The 20,104-nt window shown below is 41.1% G+C and overlaps 1 protein-coding gene across 2 annotated transcripts in view; it reads right to left on the bottom strand.

The window, feature by feature from the left end:
* Nucleotides 1–18,042: 18,042 nt before the first annotated feature.
* Nucleotides 18,043–20,104, bottom strand: part of IKZF2 (IKAROS family zinc finger 2 (Helios)) — a 109,122-nt gene continuing 107,060 nt past the window's right edge. For both annotated transcript variants that reach the window (XM_010583255.1, XM_010583254.1), the window contains exon 7: nt 18,043–19,056. In XM_010583255.1, coding sequence (XP_010581557.1) covers nt 18,332–19,056 — 725 coding nt within the window. In that variant the 3' untranslated portion in view covers nt 18,043–18,331. The remainder of the gene's footprint in view (nt 19,057–20,104) is intronic.

Genomic DNA, 20,104 nt, shown 5'->3' on the forward strand with positions numbered 1-20,104 from the left:
GAGAAATGTCCCTGTTCCTCCCCACCCTGAAATAAAGGGATGAAAATTAGTTGCTGTTGCACTATTAGAGATGTATAAAGGATGAGTTGGGTGCCTTTATCTTGTCATCGCTGGTTTACAGCTACAAGGGCATGTTATTCTCCTATGATGTTTCCTCTGGTGTGACAAAAATCTGTTTCAAAATGTTCCCAGCCGTGGTTTGAGGCTTCCTTGCTCAGGGCCGGTAGATAAGGCGGCTCCCCGTCGCTACACGTGCTGCAAGCAGGGAGCGGAGCCCAGCAACTGGCGCCAACCGAAAAAGGAGCTCTGCCCTGATCTTATCCATCCGGCGCGTGCAACACCCTGCCTTGCTCCACGCGGGCATCCTGTTTCCCAATGCCGCCGTGATCTTTGCACAAGAAAAACACATTTGTAACCATGAGGGTGGTCAAATGCTGGCACAGGTTGTTCAGAGAGGTTGCGGCAACTCCATGCTTGGAGACATTCAAACCCCAGCTGGGCACAGCCCTGGGCAACCTGCTGTAGGTGACCCTGCTTGAGGAGGGGGTTGGACCAGGTGATCTTCTGAGGTCCCCACCAACTTCAACTGTTCTGTGATTCAGAAAACTCCAGCCTGACTCAGAGCACAGCTACCAAAAGTGACTTTGGCAATGGCACAGAGAAGATGGTTACTCTTTAATATAACTATGAGTTGCACGGTGTTAATGCCAAAACGTCCCAGTCATTCACCCAGAGCTGGGACTGCTAGATCCTGTACAAAGTCAGAAAGGAAGATTTGACTTTCCTCTTTCTGCTCCCTTGTATAGACAAAATTACATTGCAATATCTGGAGAAGCAATGCTCTGACCAAAGAGCTAGCTTCATTATTAATACTGTTTCAATTAAATGTTACCTATGGGATACATTAATTATACTGGTTCATGGCGCAGTTGTCAGGTTTTGTTTTTCCCTCTCTCCATCCTCCCCAAATGAAGCATCACGTGGTGCCTTGTGAGTAGAAGAATATGGATATCATCTGGGTGGAGTAAGTGATTAGCAATGAATTAATTTTAAAGTGACAGGGAATAGTAACAACATGGGAGGTGGCAAGCAAAAGATCTGTGACACATGGCTGCAACTCAATATGCCAGCATAGTGAAATCATAGCTCCACACTGGCTAAGTAAAGCAGGTTTCATTCTTCCTCTCCACCTATGAATGAATGCATGGGAAAAATAATAATAAAATCAAAGGTGACATGGTGAAATTGTCCTTGGGAAGCAGTGGGTGTAACGGTGACATTTCATACGATTAATGGAAGCAATGAACGTAAATACAAGAATGCAAAAGGCTGCGTGTTATGTGAAGCTATTAATTAGCTGATTTGCTTCCTTGTTTTGCTATTTCCCAAAAGCAGAACCTGGCGACAACGCTTACAGGTTGGATGTGCACACATTTACACCCCATCTTTCCTCTCCTTGGAGCTGAAACTATAAAGTCAACCAAGCGTCTTGTCACCTGCACCTTGGCAGCCCTCTTAACCAGTCCCTTAAACTGGTTTGGCCAGGAAGGGGAAAACCTTTATGTTAGTCCCACTTCATAACCATGTCTTCAACTGCGGTGTCCATGGCTTCCTCTCCAGCAGTCTATCCTGGAGGGTCCAGGGTCCCAACATTTAATAATCTTACTCACAACCGCCAGAATTTTTATCCTTCCTTGTTTCGCCAGATCATCTAGTGGCAACGTATGAATAGGATTGTCTCTTTCACACTGCTGGATTTGGTTGCACGCAGATTCAGGGAGAAGAGCATTTTCTGAGCAGTCCCTGCCACACTGTGTAGAATGGAGACATTCACAAAAATTAATATTCAAATAGCAAACTGGACAGAATTCTGCTTAACTATACACATGGTGGCTCTCCAAGAAACTATCTGAATTAACACCAGTCAGGTCCAGCTGATAAAAACATACTGATAGATAATCACTCACTAGGAAATGGCATAAAAGTACCAGCTTAATTCCAAATAAATTAACAAACAAGCTTGCATTGGCTGTACCTGCTGCTGGGCTGAAGCTGAAATTTAAGAGACAATGCATTCACTGCCTTGACTACCTGTGTTCAGTCCTTACCTATTTTTTGAAGCTCAAAAGGTGAGCACTAAGTAGATTGCTATGCTTGCTAAAATACTGATTTCATAGAAATTGCTTTGGATATGGAAAAGAGAGCATGGTTTTGTTTGTTTGCTTGTTTGTTTAAACAGGCAAAGAAAACCAGGTGACAAGTGTCAAATGATATTATTAAAGTTCTTTTCTCTGTTAGGAGATTCTTAAAAATGCTTAAACCCCAATAATTTATATGAACCAAACGCACCAGAAATACATTCTTAAAGCTTTTCCCATAGATAATTTATCAGCTGATTAAGAATAGAGATTGCTCTCCTAATTATGTGAACATGGACCACTTGAGTTTTTCACATTAAAAGAAAGCGAATATTATTCTTTAATCAAGTCTCCCTGCCTCCACCCAAGCTCTGCTAAAAGCAGAAAGTTAAGTGGGTCAGGAGAAGGGTTACGAGTGATGCTGCAAGACCAGAGATAAGCCATCAGGCAGTTGGAGGGGAAAGCATTTTATCTAGAAGAACAGGCCTGACTTTCGTTCCATCGAGATAAGCACTAGAGCTTCTCTATGTGGGGAAATAGCCCAAAATAGCTGTTGTGGAATATCCCTGCCTAAATACCTCCCGAGACAGATACACTGTGCTTTGCACTAAACCCTCTTTTTGGTCCAGTGCGGAACGGGGTAAATGAAGTGGTGCAAAGGCTCTGAGAATGACAAATTAGAGGGTGCCCTGAGAGAGCTACTGTGCTATAAAATCACCATTTGGCTTATTCCACCATCATTTTCCCCTAGAAAGAAACTTCAGGTTAGGGATTCTGGCACTGTAGAAGCTTGGTAGCAGAATGGGGCAAATGACTAAAGATAAAATTGCATCAGAGGTCATCCATAGTTTATTCAGCCTAGCTTAGACATGCACAGATCAGCCTGAAATAACAGCAAAGGTTTCCCTATAAACAGCCTGGGTCTCAAAGAAGTCTCGGCAAGGCAGCAATACGTATGATGAAATGAAGTACGTGGGCAGTATTGCGGTCATCTGAATTTGGCAGGACAAGAGAGCCAGAGGTCACTAAAATACCAGCAATTTCCCGTGAAGCTGAATGGACTGGCTAGTGATGTTATCTTCAAAACCATTCCTTCCTCAAGAGCTTAAGTTTTCTTTTATAACTGAGTCTATACCAAACGCAGAAGGTCCTTCACCTTTCATCTGTTACATAAAGTTGTCTCCTAAGAGCAGTTGAAGTGTTTTGTACAGGGTGTGTCACACTAGCTTAATCTTTAAAACTTCCTTTCCAGCAGATATGACCAGTATAAAAATGGTATCCTATTGATACTGTTATCACTTTTTCCCTCTCTGGAGAAAAGAAAAAAAATCAATGCTCACTTATTAAATGGATCACAGCCCATCTGCGTACCGGAGAGTTTTCAGTAGGAACTGCAAATAGGACATCATCCAGCTGCAGTGTTTCTAGCAAGTTCCCATGTAGATCTGTTTTTGACCCAGATCATTTAATATCTTACCAAAAGATCTAACCAAAAAAACAGAGAAATAGGGCCAGTAATGTTCACAGATGAGGCAGATTTGTGAGAGCATGATAAAGATTGTTTAGGTTAAAGATTGTTAGGATGTCAGTTATCCAAAGCCATCCAGAGCTATTGGGTGCCTGGACTCATTTGACCAACATGTGTTTTAGTACATCTCAGCTTCAGATCAGACATCCAAGGACCAGCAATGCTGGTCATATTTATAAGGAGGAGGGCTGTATTCTGAAAAGCAGTGATTCAGCCAAAGCTTAGAGGTCAGCTAAACACAGGGTAATAGTGCAATGCACAATTGTAAGCACAGCTCATTGCTCCACAAATACTGAAAAGCCATTCATCAGAGCACAAGAATATATCTCTGTATATAGCCATACACAAATACTTGGGGAATAGTCTCAAGAAGCAGCAAGATGTTAGAGGGACACATTCCAGTTACTGGAATGCCATCTCCAAGCCTGGTATCCATGCTTTGACAAATAAAGGAGTCAGAATAGCATTACAAAAAATATCTTTGGACTTCCAAAAATGAGAAGAAGCTTGGTTTCTTTTTGTAATTATATGATCAAACTGTTAGTGCTAGCTAGGACCTATTTTTGCTGCTCTGTGCTAGAACACCACCTAGCTCTGAAGGGCTTCTAAGAACTAACATAATGCAAACAATCAATAGCAACCTGGATTGATTTAAACCTTGCTGTGTTCTAATGTCTACTGAAAACTTCTGTTTTCTTACTGGAAGAAAGGGGGGGAAAGTTGAGGGCAAATAAAGGGAACATTTGACCGAACAAATTAATTTTTAAAAAGAACTCCCAGGAAAAAGCACTTTAAATGCCTTATCATGGCCACACAGCAGCAGCATAACACTCAGTATGTACTGCAGGCATCCAAACCGTGCATTCTCTGCTCGGGAAATGCAACCGTCACCCAAACGCTACACATTTCTGCCACTTCAGGAAAAGGAGAAGCTTTTCCAGCTGGTAGGACTTGGGTTGTTTTCAGGTGAGCCATCAAAACATCTCTTTAATAGGTAGCAATATACAGAGGTATCCAAGGACAACTATATTCCACACTTTTCATAGCACACTGGCCAAAACAGTCAAGCGTGGCCACCTGTTTTGAGTATGCAGCATGCGACACCTGAACTTTAGTTTTCACGGAGACCAATGACTGATACTAGCCACAACCTCAGGCGCAAGGAATGTATACGCCTCAAGCTAAGCATGGGAAAAAAAAAAAAAGTCTTCAATGACTGTACTCCTAGATGTCTGGATTTACCCATAAATGAGATATAGACTTGAACTGACAACTAGAAGTCAAGTTGCACTAACTCAGGCAGATGCTGTCTCAAAATCACCCATTTTGGCGGTTATAATGGCTATCACCAGGACAGGTACATATGAGAGGATTCGGCCAGATAAGCGCATATCCATAAGAGCGTGTGTAACAGCCCAGAGAGCTCAGAGGAGCACTCGCATCTCACAGAGAAACAGGGTAAATCAGCTTAGCTCCAGCAAGGCTGCCCAGGCCACGTAGATTTGTAGCAGCTGAGGATCTGGTCCTATAGGCGATGTACCCCTCGTGCCTTATACAGCAGCTCGTCCTTCCTAAGATGGGACCGGTTCAGAAACGGGTTTTGGAGAGCCAGAGCATCTGCGGTACCGCTGACAGCAGTCTGCCAAAATGCCTCTTCACAGCTTGTGTGAAAATACAGCTGTGTTTCAGGCATGTCTGTTATGGCTCACATAGAACTGAAAACAGTTTGACAACTTTGCTTGAGTCCAACAGCAACCATAGAGCTCTCTTTTGTAGATTAGTCCTGGTTCTTCACCATCATGAATCACATTCAGAGGCAAACCTTTAAACTTGGGTTTTTTTAAAGTCAGTTATCAAGAGACAGCCAGTGGCAGGCTATCATGGGAGATGAATTTGAAAAGGGAGGCCAGTCAGATTTTGCAACTAACTGATAAAAGCAAATCAGCCACAGAAACAAATTCCTCTACCCATTTCAAAGAACGAAAAAAAAAAAAAGAGAAAGGCTTCAAGCAAGATCTCTTTTTTTCCATCTTGGAGATTTCTGGGAGTGCTTTGAATGCTTTATTTTAGCAAGGAATAAAGTCCCTGCTCCTGATAGATTGCAGCGTTCTCTGCCTTGAAGACAGATCAATATTACAGATCACAAATAAAAAAGTCAGAAGGATTGAAAACAGGATTTACAACTGAATAGCTACCACACCCACATGAAAATAATAATTTACATTCCTCACCACACCCTATAAACTACACACAGGCAGCCTGAAACAGGAAAAGTAACAAAAATAATGGGAAAGAGCAGCAAATAGTGTCTTGACATTATTTGAACTGATATGAAAACAGGAGTTGAGGGCAGGGAAGTATTTCCTCTTGAAACCAAACAAAATAACCCAGAAACCTTCAGAGGGTTTAGAGTTTCAGGCTTTTTTATTGAGAAAAAAAATCCCCAAATCCTCCCAAATCTATGAAAAGCAGACACTTTCCATGGAGAATGGATTCATTGAAAAGCAATTTGCGGTTAAAAATCAGTTTTGACAGGGTAGTTTCATCTGGGCTCAGATGTTGGATGCCACAGGAGTGTTTGCCAGGAATAAAACCAGGCATTTAGCTCTGAAGGGCAGGGTTGCCGGGGTTAAAGACTTCTTGCCTAGGGGAGAGGTTCCTCTGTCCCAGGGATGGCTGGTGACAGATCAGAAGGGATAGAGGTTCATGATTTGTGTGGGAGTCTTGAATAATCTGTTCCTATTTTAATGTGAACATGGGTGGTAACATGGAATTACAGTGTGTGGAGGCGGGCTGGTGTGCGCGGATTAATGAAAAATAATGAGATAATATTGAGCATTTATATAGTCTCATTAGAAGGGCTTGGTTTCTTCACCGACAGAAATCCCTGGGAAATGTCGTATTCTGGGACCCCAACCCTAATCTCTGTACCAGGAATTAATAGGACACACAGAGGCTATTCCTTTCACAAGTATATTCCTTTGAAAAGAGCCTTCATTCTTAGTCTTAAATTTTAAGTGACCCAAGTACTTACACAGTAATCCTTTCAACTCATATTTCATTGAATCCAGAAGTTGTGGCTCGTAAGGTACACTGCTGTGACAAAAAAACCCCACTGATAATTTTATGATGGAAATTACGACATGCTTATATGATGCACCAAGAGGAGACAAAAATAAGCACTGAAGGGCAGAAGGGTAAAACTGGGTTTATTGAGGACTAACTACATTAGGGTTGACTAAGAAGAAAAAAAAGAAATCAAGCATGTTCAAACTGCAATCCAAGCAAAATTTATTTTTAGTCCCTTGATTATTGTGAGTTTCATAATGCAATTTTGAGGGCCTACTGTTGCCTCCCATTAACACGGTTCTGTTATATAGTCTGCGGTGTCTTGGTGGGAAATGATTCATTGGAGGGCTGGGATTTGACATTCGAGCACAGAAATGGAGAAAAACATACTTTGATTCACCACGTTTTAAAAACACAAATTTACCCTCAGATGAAGCTTTAGTAATTTTTTTAAAGGACAGCATAAAAATAGAAATATTAGCTCTATTGAAGCAAAAGCCAGGAACCAACACTTAATCTTTATTAACTGGGAAAATTATATTGGGTTTGGTAAAGCACTTGTCAGAACACGCTGCTCAAAATTCACTTTTGCTGCCTGTTGGTGACAAGGGGAATTTCAGCTTAATGCCAAGGTGCTGGACAGGCAGGTCAGATATGTGTCACTTACCTGGCTACTAGATTGATCCAGTCAATCAACATGAAGGGTGATGCTGCAGTTTAAAAGACCCACTGCAATTACATCATCTGATCCAGTAGCATAGGAAATGATGAAATATTTTAAAACCTGTTGCCTCCCATAGACCATATTAAGACTTGACGATGACAGCATATGCAGACACTGGTCACTGGACTAATTTTTAAACCTCTGTTGCTATAAAGCAGGAAAAGGCTATTTTCAACAGAGTAAGAGTTTCCGAGCAAACGTGATGCAGGGAAAGGATTAGACATGATTCCCTGTTGCCTAGACAGAGTTGAACGGGTGAGGTCAACCTGCCCTTTGCCTGCAGCTGCTGACAGGGTGCTCTAGAAAAAAAAGGCAATGGTACATCGTGGTGTGACTCTCACTTCAACAAGCACAAACAATGTGCTGGCCCTGCATCACAGCCAGGAGATTTCTATGACTTTCTTCCTCAATAACATGAGGCTATGCACAGAATCTCACTCCTGCAAATGACTCAGCAGCCATAATGATTATTAGTTGTTTAGTTTCTGCCTATGAGCTCTCCCCTCGTCTTCTCAGACCCTTATCTGAAGTCAGTGAAAAGAGCATCACCATCTCCAGTAAGTTTTGGGACAGGACCTTGAGTTGGTCAAGCCAGTCATTTCTGTCTTACAATGGCACAATGTGATTTCTCCTCCATGCATTAAATATTTGGACTGTCCCATTAGCTGAATCTTGGGTCTTTTGGAGCAAAACCAGTAATCTGGCAACCCTGACCAAAAGAAAACAGGGGAAATTCTGATCACTGGACAGAGGCATTCCTTGGAGACAACATACATCAAACATGACTTAAAGAAAGATTAAGTTTTATTCAGATAATATCTTGAGGAGTTTCCATTCTCATGTCAAATCATGAACACTTTTATTACGGGGAGAGGCTGGTTAATCTTTAACCAAGAATTTACAAGAGGTTCTTAAAACAAACAACAAACAACTTACAAAGCTTCACGAGATCTTCCTTTTATTCTGAAGAGTTTGTACTGTGAACGCTACCAGATTGATAGCTGCATTATGAAAGAAAGAACAAGTTAGGCAATGTGAACTACCCAATAAATCCCTACTGGGAAGATCACCTCTGGATAGGACAAAGGGGAACTCAGCCAAAAGCCTATGCTGAGGGAAGGGTTCAAAGGAGTTGTTTATGTGGTCCAAGTGTTTTCCAGAAAGAGTTGGACCTTGGGCCACTAACTCATTTCAAAAACATGGTAGACCAAGTGGCAGGTGACTGATACCACCATTTTACATGGTAGGACCTTAGGGGGAATACTTCTCTAGCACAGGCTGAAGGTGATGAAAAGAATGTCATTAGCTTTAATGAATATTAAAAGTGGATCTGCACCCAATTCACCAGTCTCATAACCCAAACTCATAACCCCAACTCATAACGCATTCAGTTTCTTTAGTTAATTAATAGGATTTGTTATCAGGTAGAAATGTGATTCCTTTGAGGTGCCAAATTGCCATGCATGTTTCCTGCTGAAAGAAAGAAAAGTGTTTGCATATACCAATCTTTCCAGAAAGCTTGAATGGAAAACCCTTTCGTGTCAGAAGTATATTTTTATTGGTAAAATATTAAATAATATACAGAATTAAAAACTGCACTTACACTTCTGAGAAGAAATAATTCTTGGACAAATTATATGCTTGTTCCTGAGATTCCCTACATTTATTCCAGTAGCTGTGCACTCAAGACAGTACAAACCTTTATAATATAATCCTTTTCACAAAGTATTACAAAGTTTCTGCAGCTTCTTTTATTTATACACACATACAGACTCACACTCTCACATGGCTGTACAACACTCACACATGTACAGAGTACACACACACAGATGTGGAACCATATGTATGCATGTATACTAAGAAGAAAAAAAAATAATAACAAGTCCATAGTTCAGTCTATAGTGGCAAAACTTTTTTAGCAGGAGGATACAGGTTTACATTAGGGTTGCTCACATGCACCACTGTCATAGTGATCATTTCTGAACTCCTTTTATAAGAGCATGTTCCAATGACCATGTAAGGCAATGGGACAATTCCCAATGTCTTCACTGGCTTTTGGAATAAACTCTGATTTTCTTTCCTTTTTTTTTTTTTTAAATTTTTTTTTTAGTTTAAAAGATTCCTCAATTTGAGCTCCTAACATCTGTCACAGAACTAAAAAATTGAACCTGGGAGAAAAGTGATCCTTTGCCAGATTACTCACCCGGCTTGCTTCAGGAAAACAGCACTAAAGTGGGCAGAGTGCAACTCTGTATGAGTCAGGGAAGATGCCATGAGAAATGGGTCAGACCTGATAGCCTGAAATTACGCTCACGAAATGGTGCATGCTTTGCTATGATCCCACTGCTTCAGTGCAGTCCCCATTTGTGGGAGGACTTGAACAACCTATGTGAGGTTACTGGAATTTGGCCCAAGGAGCGTGAACCTGTGGGCGACCACAACAGTCACCCACTGAATGCATTTTTCGTCTTGAACCCAAATGCAAGAGTCTGGGAAACAATTTTGGCAATCAATCAGAATAGGATACAGTCTCCTCACCTTTGTTATTACTAAAAAGAAATATCTTAAATACAAATTTAAAAGACAAAAGTGGCTACTGTGCATGCGCAGTAACTGCCTTTCAAAGAAATATCAACAGGATTTTTTTTTTATTACGTACCTAAATACATATTTACAGAACAGCGGCTTCAGTCTACTGGGGGAAAAAAAGGCATTAAAAATACACTATATATAAATATGTATGATATGTAAAACAAGTCCCATTTAAACTTATATAAGACAAGGACAACTCTAAAGAAGCTTTTCTGGTCTCTCAGGTAGATAAAGGACATGAGTCCTGTAATTCTTACGCAGGCAAATCTCTCCCATTAGAGTAAATGGCAGTTTTGCCCTAGCTAAGAGATTAGGCCTAATCCAAAATCCATTATCAAAGTCAAGCAGAGTCTCCACTGGGTGGGTTTTGGATCAGACCAAAATATCTTTTTTTTTTTTTTAATTATTTTTAATAAACATCAATATTAAGTGCTTTTCTTAAAAAGAAAGCTGCAATTATAAAAGAAAAGAAAGGAAGAAGTAAGAACAGCTATGTCCTTAATTCATACACTGGATGTGTTTCAGTGTCAAATAAAAGCAGGAGTTAAAGTATGGGCTTTAGTCTTAAGTTACAGTTTCTCACCTTTTGTCAGTCACAATCTTAATTTACGTAGTTACTTGAACCTTATCTTTGAATGTATTTAAGACAGAGCATTTTGTTTCACTGATTTGTGTGGACTGAGGAAAGAAAAAAGAAACCACTGTACATTAATAAGACGTCAGGGAAAGTATTGCACTTGAACAGAAAAATAACCCAAAAAGGTGATTTTGTTGGTGATTTTTTTTTTTAAACTAATATAAGCAAATCATCCATGTCGGCAATAAGTACATTTAGAAAGCAGGATCCAAGAATGAAGCATAAGAAGCAAATCTGGGGTTGGTAACCCCCACCCTGGAATACAACAGTAGTAAAACTCTTTTTTAAAGCATTTTCTTCCAACAGGAAAAAAAAATTATATGACTTTTTTTACTTTACAGTTTTAAATCTTTCTAAACATTTGCATTAAAAGTTTCCAGTTTCTCATAAAAAGATATACATTTCAGAAAAAAAAAATACAACCAGAAAATAAAACCAACTAAAAAGGAAGGCAAATATACAGTATAATAATTACATCACTGTGAAGTTATCTCGGAAGGTACCCTAGATCTTTAAAGTGTTACAAAGAGTACGTACCTTAATTTTTTTGTTTTCTCAAATCAACTATCTTTTTTTCTTTTTCCTGTTTTTAATATAAAACTACACTTGAGTACAAAAAATATGTAAACAGACTGTACAGCCAATGAACAAAAAAAACCCCCAAAACAAAAAACAAACCCACAAACCCCTAGCCCAAAGCTACAGGAGATAAGAGCAGGCCCAGACTTAAAGCTCAGAGAAGGAAAAGGGGGAGAGAGAAAGAAAAAAATCACTGAAAACCAGAGGAGACTGCTACATGGCAGAGGAAGTGAACATGTTCAAGCTCTGAGGACACTTGACAATTCGTCAAATAATTGATCACAGTTTCAGAATCTGAACAACTACAAAAATAACCAAAAAGTCCTTCCCTTGTTACAGTGTGTTCAGGAACGAACATCCATTTCCAGTAAGCAATGTCAAATCCCAGTAAGTGCATAGTAGGGGATTCAGTGACCTTTACCCCTTGAAGAAGCTTTTCTTATTCGATGTCACTTGAGGTAAAACTAAATGGCCTGATTTACTGCAAACTGGCCTTGTTGTGCCAATAACGAAGTCATGCTCTCCACCACGCCTTGTGGGAGAAGTCCATATTTTATCCGTGATTGGTAACACGGACAAGAGGCTACAGGTATTCACGTATCGCCGAGTGTGAGGGATTAAGGCTACTACACAAATGTAGGTGAACGCGTCTTCACCACAGAGGCCCACCACCTAGTGCTGATGACCGAGACCTAATCAGAGGTGCTGTGCTGCACCAATTAGCAAATAAGTCCCCGATCTCACAAATAATGGTAATTATTAAGCACATCGTTAACTGCAAAGCTCCTGTGCACTTCCAGATCTAATCGAAGGGATGGCAGGAGGCTAATCATGTGCCCAAATGTTTTCTTGGGCTGCAGTGCAGTCACCTAAAACAACTCCTGCTGCAGGAAGGAAGCATCAGCCCAAGCTTTGGGTCAAGCTGCTCCCTTTCTCCCAACAGAATACACACCATATGAGCCCCTCTTGACACATGATCTGATTAACTTTGTTTTCATTCATTCAGTTAAAATAGTTCACATACTGCTAGTAAATACATCACAGTATTTTTTTGTAACTGTTAATAGTATTAGGTTTCACTACAGCAATGTAAGTCTGTTGAAATGGTCATTTCGGTGCACTGATTAATTAGGTCCCATGATTTGTATGTAAAGGAAAAGTTTTTACAGAAGGAGAGAGCATGGGCAGTTATCCTCTCAGATGAGGATCCACATGAGCATACCAATAACCACCTTTCTGAAGGCTGGAAGCGAACAAGAACCGGGAATGCTTGTCTGCATGATCAACTGGAAAGCTAGGTGATTTAAATAGATACCAGTTTTATTGTTATCTTGGCCTGTTAAGTGTGCAGCATGGCAAAACATCAGCACACCACCTCCTCCTGACTGTCCTCTATTCACTTCAGAGCCTCAGTGGAGAAGGACAGAAATCACACACTTCCAGGCATGGCTGTAGGAGGCTAAATTAGAAACCGGTGATGTTCTCCTTAGCCTATACTTCACAAGAACTCTTAATGAGATAAAAGGGAATATATTTACTACAAAGCAAATTCTGCCTCTTTTCTACCTAATTCCTCCTCCCACATACTCTCTGTGATCGCCATGGGCCCAGGCCCCAGCAGAGAGGTGCCGAGGAGCTGGCACCAGGCTGCCGCTGGGCTCAGGGTCTGATCTAGTCACCTCCCCTGACGGCACACTTAGATGTTGCACCCATGCAGGGTAAATAACTAGATCTGAAACTAGGTCACCAACCTGCCAGGAAAGTACCAAAACAAACACTGCGCTTTTCACCAAAGTGTTCTAGCTAATAAACCCCCATAACGTCTTCTACAGATGGGCTTCTCTCATCTCTACATCAATTATTAGGACAGCAGCAGCATGACAGTCAAACTTGCAAACCATTTCCAAAGGACTTTTGTTCCTGCTGGATTTCTTTTTCCAGGTTGAAGCAAGTGGCAGGTGCTTTAAAGTCTGCTCCCGTTCCTAAGTGGGAACTTAAAAGCACAGCAAAGTCCATTTTCAAGCGTGCTTTACTTAAAGCTGTGGAGGGGAAGAAAACAGGAGATGTCTGCCCTGGCATTCTACAGGACTGTGTGCAGCTGGGGCTTTTGCAGCAAGTCTTGGTGCCGCTCTGGGGATGCCATGTTGGCTGGGACCAGCTCCAAGACCAGCTCTGGCTGGATAGCTGGAATGCACTTTGCTAGGGTAATTTTCAGCCCTTCCCACTCCCAAAAGCCAGCTGAGTCCGGCAAATCTCATGGCAAAGTACTAAGATGGTCTTCTCTCTCAGTCAAGCTGCCGAGGAAGGTGCAGAAGGGGAGAGGGATCTGCCTCGCTACTCTGTAGGAGAAGGGATGTTTACTTTGGGTTGGTTTTCGTCATGCATTCTGAAAGGGTATGGTAGGATATCATGAAAGACATCACAAACTTCCAAAATGCATTTGAAAAAGGCACATATACAATAAAGCATATATCTAATTATATGATACTGTATATATAAATATACTTTCTCAAAATCTCCAGCTGCCCTAGACCGCAGGCCATTACTACCATCCATTTTTGTTTTTAAATGATACTAAGCCAAGCTAAGATGCAAATTTATAGCGTCAAAGCCAATTTCATCACACTTTTCCTAAAATCCCACACTGAGTTTAGGCGACCCCGGTATCAGTGCAGCCTCCCTTCTCCGTCCTCATTATGTTATAACACACAACAAAGAGTTAAAGAAAGTAATACTATCTAGTAAAGGAACTGTATTACTGTGGCTCTTGTCCTTGGCTGAAATAAGCAGCTTTCCCTAAATTATTTCCAAAGTTTCTTTCTGGAGGAAGGAGTGTCAGTTGTCTGGCTTCTTTCAAATATGAACAAGCTAGCTCTGGACCTAGACAACAGTCATAATGTCCTATTAAAGGCCAGTTTTGAAGGGTTTGGTTTAATTCCTGGCCTCCTCTTTTGCCTGACAGCCCCAATTTAGGAATGCCCTTGTAAACAGAAAGAAATATGGAAACTCTTAAGATTAAGAATTTCTTCACCTTGTAGTAAATATACTTTAGTTCCACATGGCTATTTTGTGAGCTCTGTCCTCACACTGTAGAAACTACTACCATTAAAAAATCAGGCCAATTAACAAAGTTAGATTCTTTCTCTCCGATATAGACCCATAGAGGTTAATGCCTAGACACCTTTCACATCACATCATAGATGGAAGCACTTTTTAAGGAGAATAAAATTGTTTTAATCCCATAAGTTATTGAGTAAAGAGCTGGCTTTACTGAAAAATGCTATATATTTTGATGTGCACTCCTAACTGATTGCAAAGAGAAGTGGCTGTAAAATTCATTGGCCATAACAGCAGATATATAGATAATGCCCTTTGCTCCAAGAATATGGATCATACCAAGAGCAGAATAAGGAGTCACAATTCTCTTTCAATTAATAGGCTTGTAATACTCTAAATTGAGTCAGAATCTTGCCATTTTTGATGTAAAAAGATGCAAAAGGTTTTACTGGCAGGGATGTGTGCAGAAATGGCGTGTTTTGGTTTTTTTTTTTTTAAATGAAAATGGGGAATGCTCACAGGAAGCCAATTCCAAATTTGTAAATGCATGTTTTTAACTGGAAACCTGATTCCAAGAATTTCAAGAGAGTCCAATAAAAATCAGCCACGTTCGATTTCCAAATACTTAGAACAAATGGATCCGCAGGCCAAGGATTATCTACTGAAATTCCTAGTACATTGCGAATGACTAATGAACTCGACAAAACTCAAGAGCTTTTCTTAGAAATCTGCAGAGAGCAAGTACGGAAAAAAAAAAATCTCTGAGGCCCCATTTTGCACACTTCCGCGTAGGGGCAAACTGCTTTATATAAAACCCTCCAATAATTTTCAGTAGGAAGTGAATGCTAAAATAAATGCTAGTCCAAAACTTTGTTCTAAATTTGAACTAGAATTTAATCTTTCTCCTTTCCCTAGCTCTAGGATGAAAAACTTCAGTGAGTGTTCAGAAAAGGACATTGAAAATAAAAATTAATGCAACCCCTCAGCTTCTTGCTCTTCAAAAAATGCAGTTGTTGGAAGATAACTGAACCAGCGTGTCTCCCTACCGGCTCCCCAGTTCTCTGTGCCTGTGACACCAGGACATGGCAGTGCTCACATACAGATCTCTCACGCTACCATTGGAACAAGAAGTTGGGCTTAACTGAAGCCAGCTACAAAACCACTGAACTTCCCCGTCCGATCTTTTCAACATCTACAGAATATAGACTACAGGAGGTACCAAGGAATCATCAATGAATGAAAGTGCACACTAACGAACTGCAGATATAATTGCAGCCAACTTATTTGCAGACAGAGATTCCACAAGAGATTCTCTCCCTTTCCTGTATTCTGGTGCTTTTCCAAACACAGGCAGAATTTCTTAACACTTTTTCCCTAGTGCTAACTATTCGAAGAAACCATAGCCCACGTTCTTTCCACTGACCACAGAGGGGAGAACGGAGTGTTGTCCCCCAGAGACTGAAAGGGATTGTTGGAAACCCTTTTCTCTGGCTCAGGCATGTGTCTTTCTGGAGGCCAATGCAAGCCTAGTGACCTTCAGGCCCAGCACCATTCCCTTTGCACATTGTTCTTAAAAGACCTTTCCCACCTCAGCACTCCTTTGATTGCACCAAGCACAAGAAAATGAGAACGGTCTGGAGGACGGCAGCGGTTCATTTGCCTGAGTTTTCTCTGCATTAGGATGAAGAAAGAAGGAGGGGGAGGAACCCAACAACATTAAGAACAATGTTGGGAATAGGTCTTTAAATCTGTCTCTCCAAAGCCTGTATATTCCCAGCCTTGATAGCTCTCACATTACACAAGATGACATTTCTCTCCATATTGTATTATAATTAATAGGCTACTGCCAGACTTTACCAGCTCCTACTTAATAGCATTTCAGTGCTGGGAAGCAGTCGTCAGGTAATCTGGCCATGATCTACTGTATCCTTTCTAAACACAGGTTCTAGCTGCCAAGAATGTCACCATAAAAAGATTTCAATCAATACCACTCAGCTCCTACTTTCAAATGCTCCAGGTCTAGGAAGAGAAGAAGAAAAAAACCAGTACCCTCAAAACGAACAGCAAACTGGCATATGCATCGAGTACACAGATTGAAGTGAGCAGATGGGAATTCATTACGGCCTGATTGTGCTCTCCCTTTTATACTTTAGTAACTTTATACTTTGGAAAAGGTCTCACCAAGCGCATGGAGACCATGTGCACAGAAAGGGTTAAACCCATGCAGATCTTTCCATTCTCAAGCTGTGCTCTTGTTGCCAAACAACAACATTTCAACTATGATTGGTACAAACAGTTGGGTTTCAATGGCAATCTGTCACATAGGTTTAAGCCCAATTTTTACTGATGCAACCTGCAACTTGCTGGGTGGTTGCTGGCTTTGTTATTTATTGGGAGAGAAAGAAAGGAAACAAAAGAGATTGGTGGTTTTTTTGTCTTGTCCAGGCTGTAGCTCAAGGACTTGCTCTGGAGTTGGCTTCTCCATTTGTTTTCCCTACAGTGAAATTAATGAATTAGGAATAAAAATGAAATCTGCAAATCCAAATCAAAGCACAGCACCTGCATCTCCATGTATCGCTTTCTGAAGAAGTAAGGGAAGGTCATATGCGATCTGTTCGTTTGCAGGGCTTCTGTGCTCTCCAAGAGCAAAGGCTATCCACCAAAATCTGCAAGCACTTCCACCCCTAAATTAAAGCAGAATTGATAACTTAAAAACAAAAGGAAGTCACTGGTTCAGCAAATTAGCAAATAAGATGTCAACAAGAGAAAAAATGCTCAGGGCTCAGATCCTGATGTAGCTGAAGTAGTTGGGGTAGTTCCATTAAATTCAATGGAGCCAAGAGGATTAATGCTGGCCAAGGATCTGGCTGCTAGCGTTTTCCCAGCTGCAAGTCTTAGTTTAGGCTGTTGCCAAGAGGTTAACACTGTGATAAGAAAGTATTTATATAGGTATATATAGATATATAATTATATTTAAAGAACACTTTGCTACTAGTACTTTCGTAATTTAAAAAGAAAATTATTTCAGAAGAGCGGCAGAACCTCTTGAATAAACTGCAGACTCTTTCACCCACTCCTAGGCCACTTACTGTCCTAGAAGCAAGTTTAAATGTTATTTCTAAATGCTATTTCTTAAAACATAGGGTGCAACTAAATAAGTAAGGCTCCCAAGGGTCTCTAAGAAGCCAGTGAATCAACACATAGGCATGGAGTAACAGCAAATCAACAATTCTAAAAAAGGTGCTTCATAAGTTAAGGAAAATAAAAATACAAAGCCTCAGACTTACCACAGAAGGCCCTCAGACTTATGAAACTAAACTGCTGTAATGTGGTACAGTGTTAAGACATACTTTTTTTTTTTTTTTTACATTCTAGAGGAGCAATACACACTGAACCCAGAAAAACAGCTCACCCTAGAAAGTAATTTTGAAAGGAATATCAACTTTGACTCGTGCTCCTAAATCCCTAACAGTTTTGCTTTAAAAATAATTGTTCATTCTGCAGAATTAAGTTCCCCCACCCTCTCCTCCAGTCACCAAAACCCCGCACCGTATCTACATGTTTGAAAAAGGCTCTCCTCTGAAATGTTTCTACCTATTCATCTGAAATTGTAAATGAGTGGCATCTCATTGGGACTTTAAAGAACCTAGCAAGGTCGAGCGATATCCCAAAACAGGATATGATGTACAGCTGATTGAGACAGAAACGGACTGCCTTTCAATTCCCACAGAAAGTGAGGTGGGTCACTCACCAAAAAGTGACGGCAACAACAAACCCCTCTTTTATCCCTTCCCTTCCTTCTTTCCATTCTTAAGCTGGACAGAGCAAATGAGGTTGGGTTCACAAAAAATAAGGTTAATAATAATAATTAAACAACAGCAACAACAACAACAGCAACAACAACAAAATAGGCGTCTCAATGTCTGAGGAAAAGTGGGATTGTAAGTGCAGTATTTCTTCATGTGCAGTTCTTCTACTTCATACAAGTCCCCTTTGGATGAGAAGGCCTAGTGGAATGTGTGCTCCCCTCGGACTATGTGTGATGAGAACTCATAGCGGTCCTGGCTTCGGTAGCCACAGATGTTGCACTCTAGCGGGTCCCGGTAGCCATGGCAGCCCATGTGGATGGTGTACATGACATGGTCCAGGAAAAGGACACGACAGTGCTCGCACTTGAAAGCCCTAATCTGCTCCCCTTCTCCGTTGATGACCTTGTAGATATCCTTTAAAGAGCCCTTAGAAGCTTTTGTGACATCCAAAGCCTTGGCGTCCTCCTTCATATAAGCCGGGCTTGGCTTTCTCTTGGGATTTAAGGCAGAGTTTCCTTGGTAGGACTGGCGGTCTTCATGGCTGCTCTCTGAGTCAGTAGAATCCAGGCAGCTATTGCTGGGGGAGCCCTCTCTATCCTGGGTTCGACTCTTTGGTCTGATGAGGGAGATCGGGCCATCCATGTTGTTCTCGTGACTGTCAGCTGTTTCCCTGCTAATAGGCCTTTCTATCCTGTTAGGATGATAGACCTGAGCGTAAGCTGAGCTGATGACTGGGGCCACCTCTGCAATTGTGCTTGGTGTGTGCTGCATCAGGGGGTGAAGTGCCTCAGCTCCAAGGTAGGTGATTGCATTGTTGATGGCTTGGTCCATCATGTGAGACTGCATCAGCTCAGCCTCCTTCTCATAGGTTAGGTTCATATCAAAGGGAATATCTGGATAGCCAAATCTCATAAGCTTTTCACCTAAGGGACAAGAGCAAATCAGAATGAGAAAAATCAACATAATCACTCCAAGGTTTCACTGTAAAAGGGGTAGGGAGGGACAGAAAACCCCTGACTTGGGGTGAAATTCATTCGAGTCCAAAGTCAGCCTCCTTCTACTTGTTTACTGACCTCCTACAAAGTTTCTGTCCTGAGATGGGTAAAACAGCAACCTCACCAACCGCTTTTTTTTTTTAGTCCAGGTGAAGCATGTGGCTGCAGCAACCTCCAGATAGATTCCAAACTTTCCAATGGGCCTGACTGTGCCCGCACTTCAAGTTAGGGAAATACATGTTAACTGGTAGAAAATGGGATTGAACCACCGAGGTCAACGAAGCTCCACTGGTTTATACCATTAGACATACTCTCCCAAAATTAAAGGAGATATGTCCCCTGCACCGAGGTGCCTCATACATACCTTACAACAGGACTGCATAGTGAGAAACCTAAGCAACAGGTACAGGGGGCTGGTATGGTGGCTTCTTTAGAGCCACAGTATGTAAATCCTTCAACCAGCAGAAAACTATAAAATGACCGCATGTGGCCACAGAACAGAGCAAGTAAGAGGTGCACTGGGTGCTGACCTGCCATCTCACGTTCAGGCTATAGTATCTTTGTAGTTCTCCCCTCAAAAAAAAAATCCTATCTCAATGTTCTGGGCTGAGAAAAGAAATACACACACCCACCCAGTGTCTATTTAGGCAAGAAAACAAAATAGAGAAACTTCATTTGGTAAAAGGCAAAAGCAACTTCATTGACACAGGATAAATAAATACATAATGATGATGAAGCTGGCTGATTCATCACTATGTGAATCCAAATTCACATCCTTATAACCTTTTTAAACCAATGGCATTACAGATATGTGAAACCAGAACCACATGCTGGTAAATTATGCTAGTCACAAGGCATGTTACATATCACAGCTCTCCTTTGAGAGTAACAAATTTACCACTACTTACATCAGGGCTCAGCTCAGCAGCACTGCTTTTCCAGTGATGGCTTTAGAGTATCAGTACAAGGAAAGTTC

Source organism: Haliaeetus leucocephalus, unplaced genomic scaffold, assembly GCF_000737465.1.
Source record: "Haliaeetus leucocephalus isolate CR32 unplaced genomic scaffold, Haliaeetus_leucocephalus-4.0 Scaffold880, whole genome shotgun sequence".
In the NCBI taxonomy this organism is placed as follows: Eukaryota; Metazoa; Chordata; class Aves; order Accipitriformes; family Accipitridae; genus Haliaeetus; species Haliaeetus leucocephalus.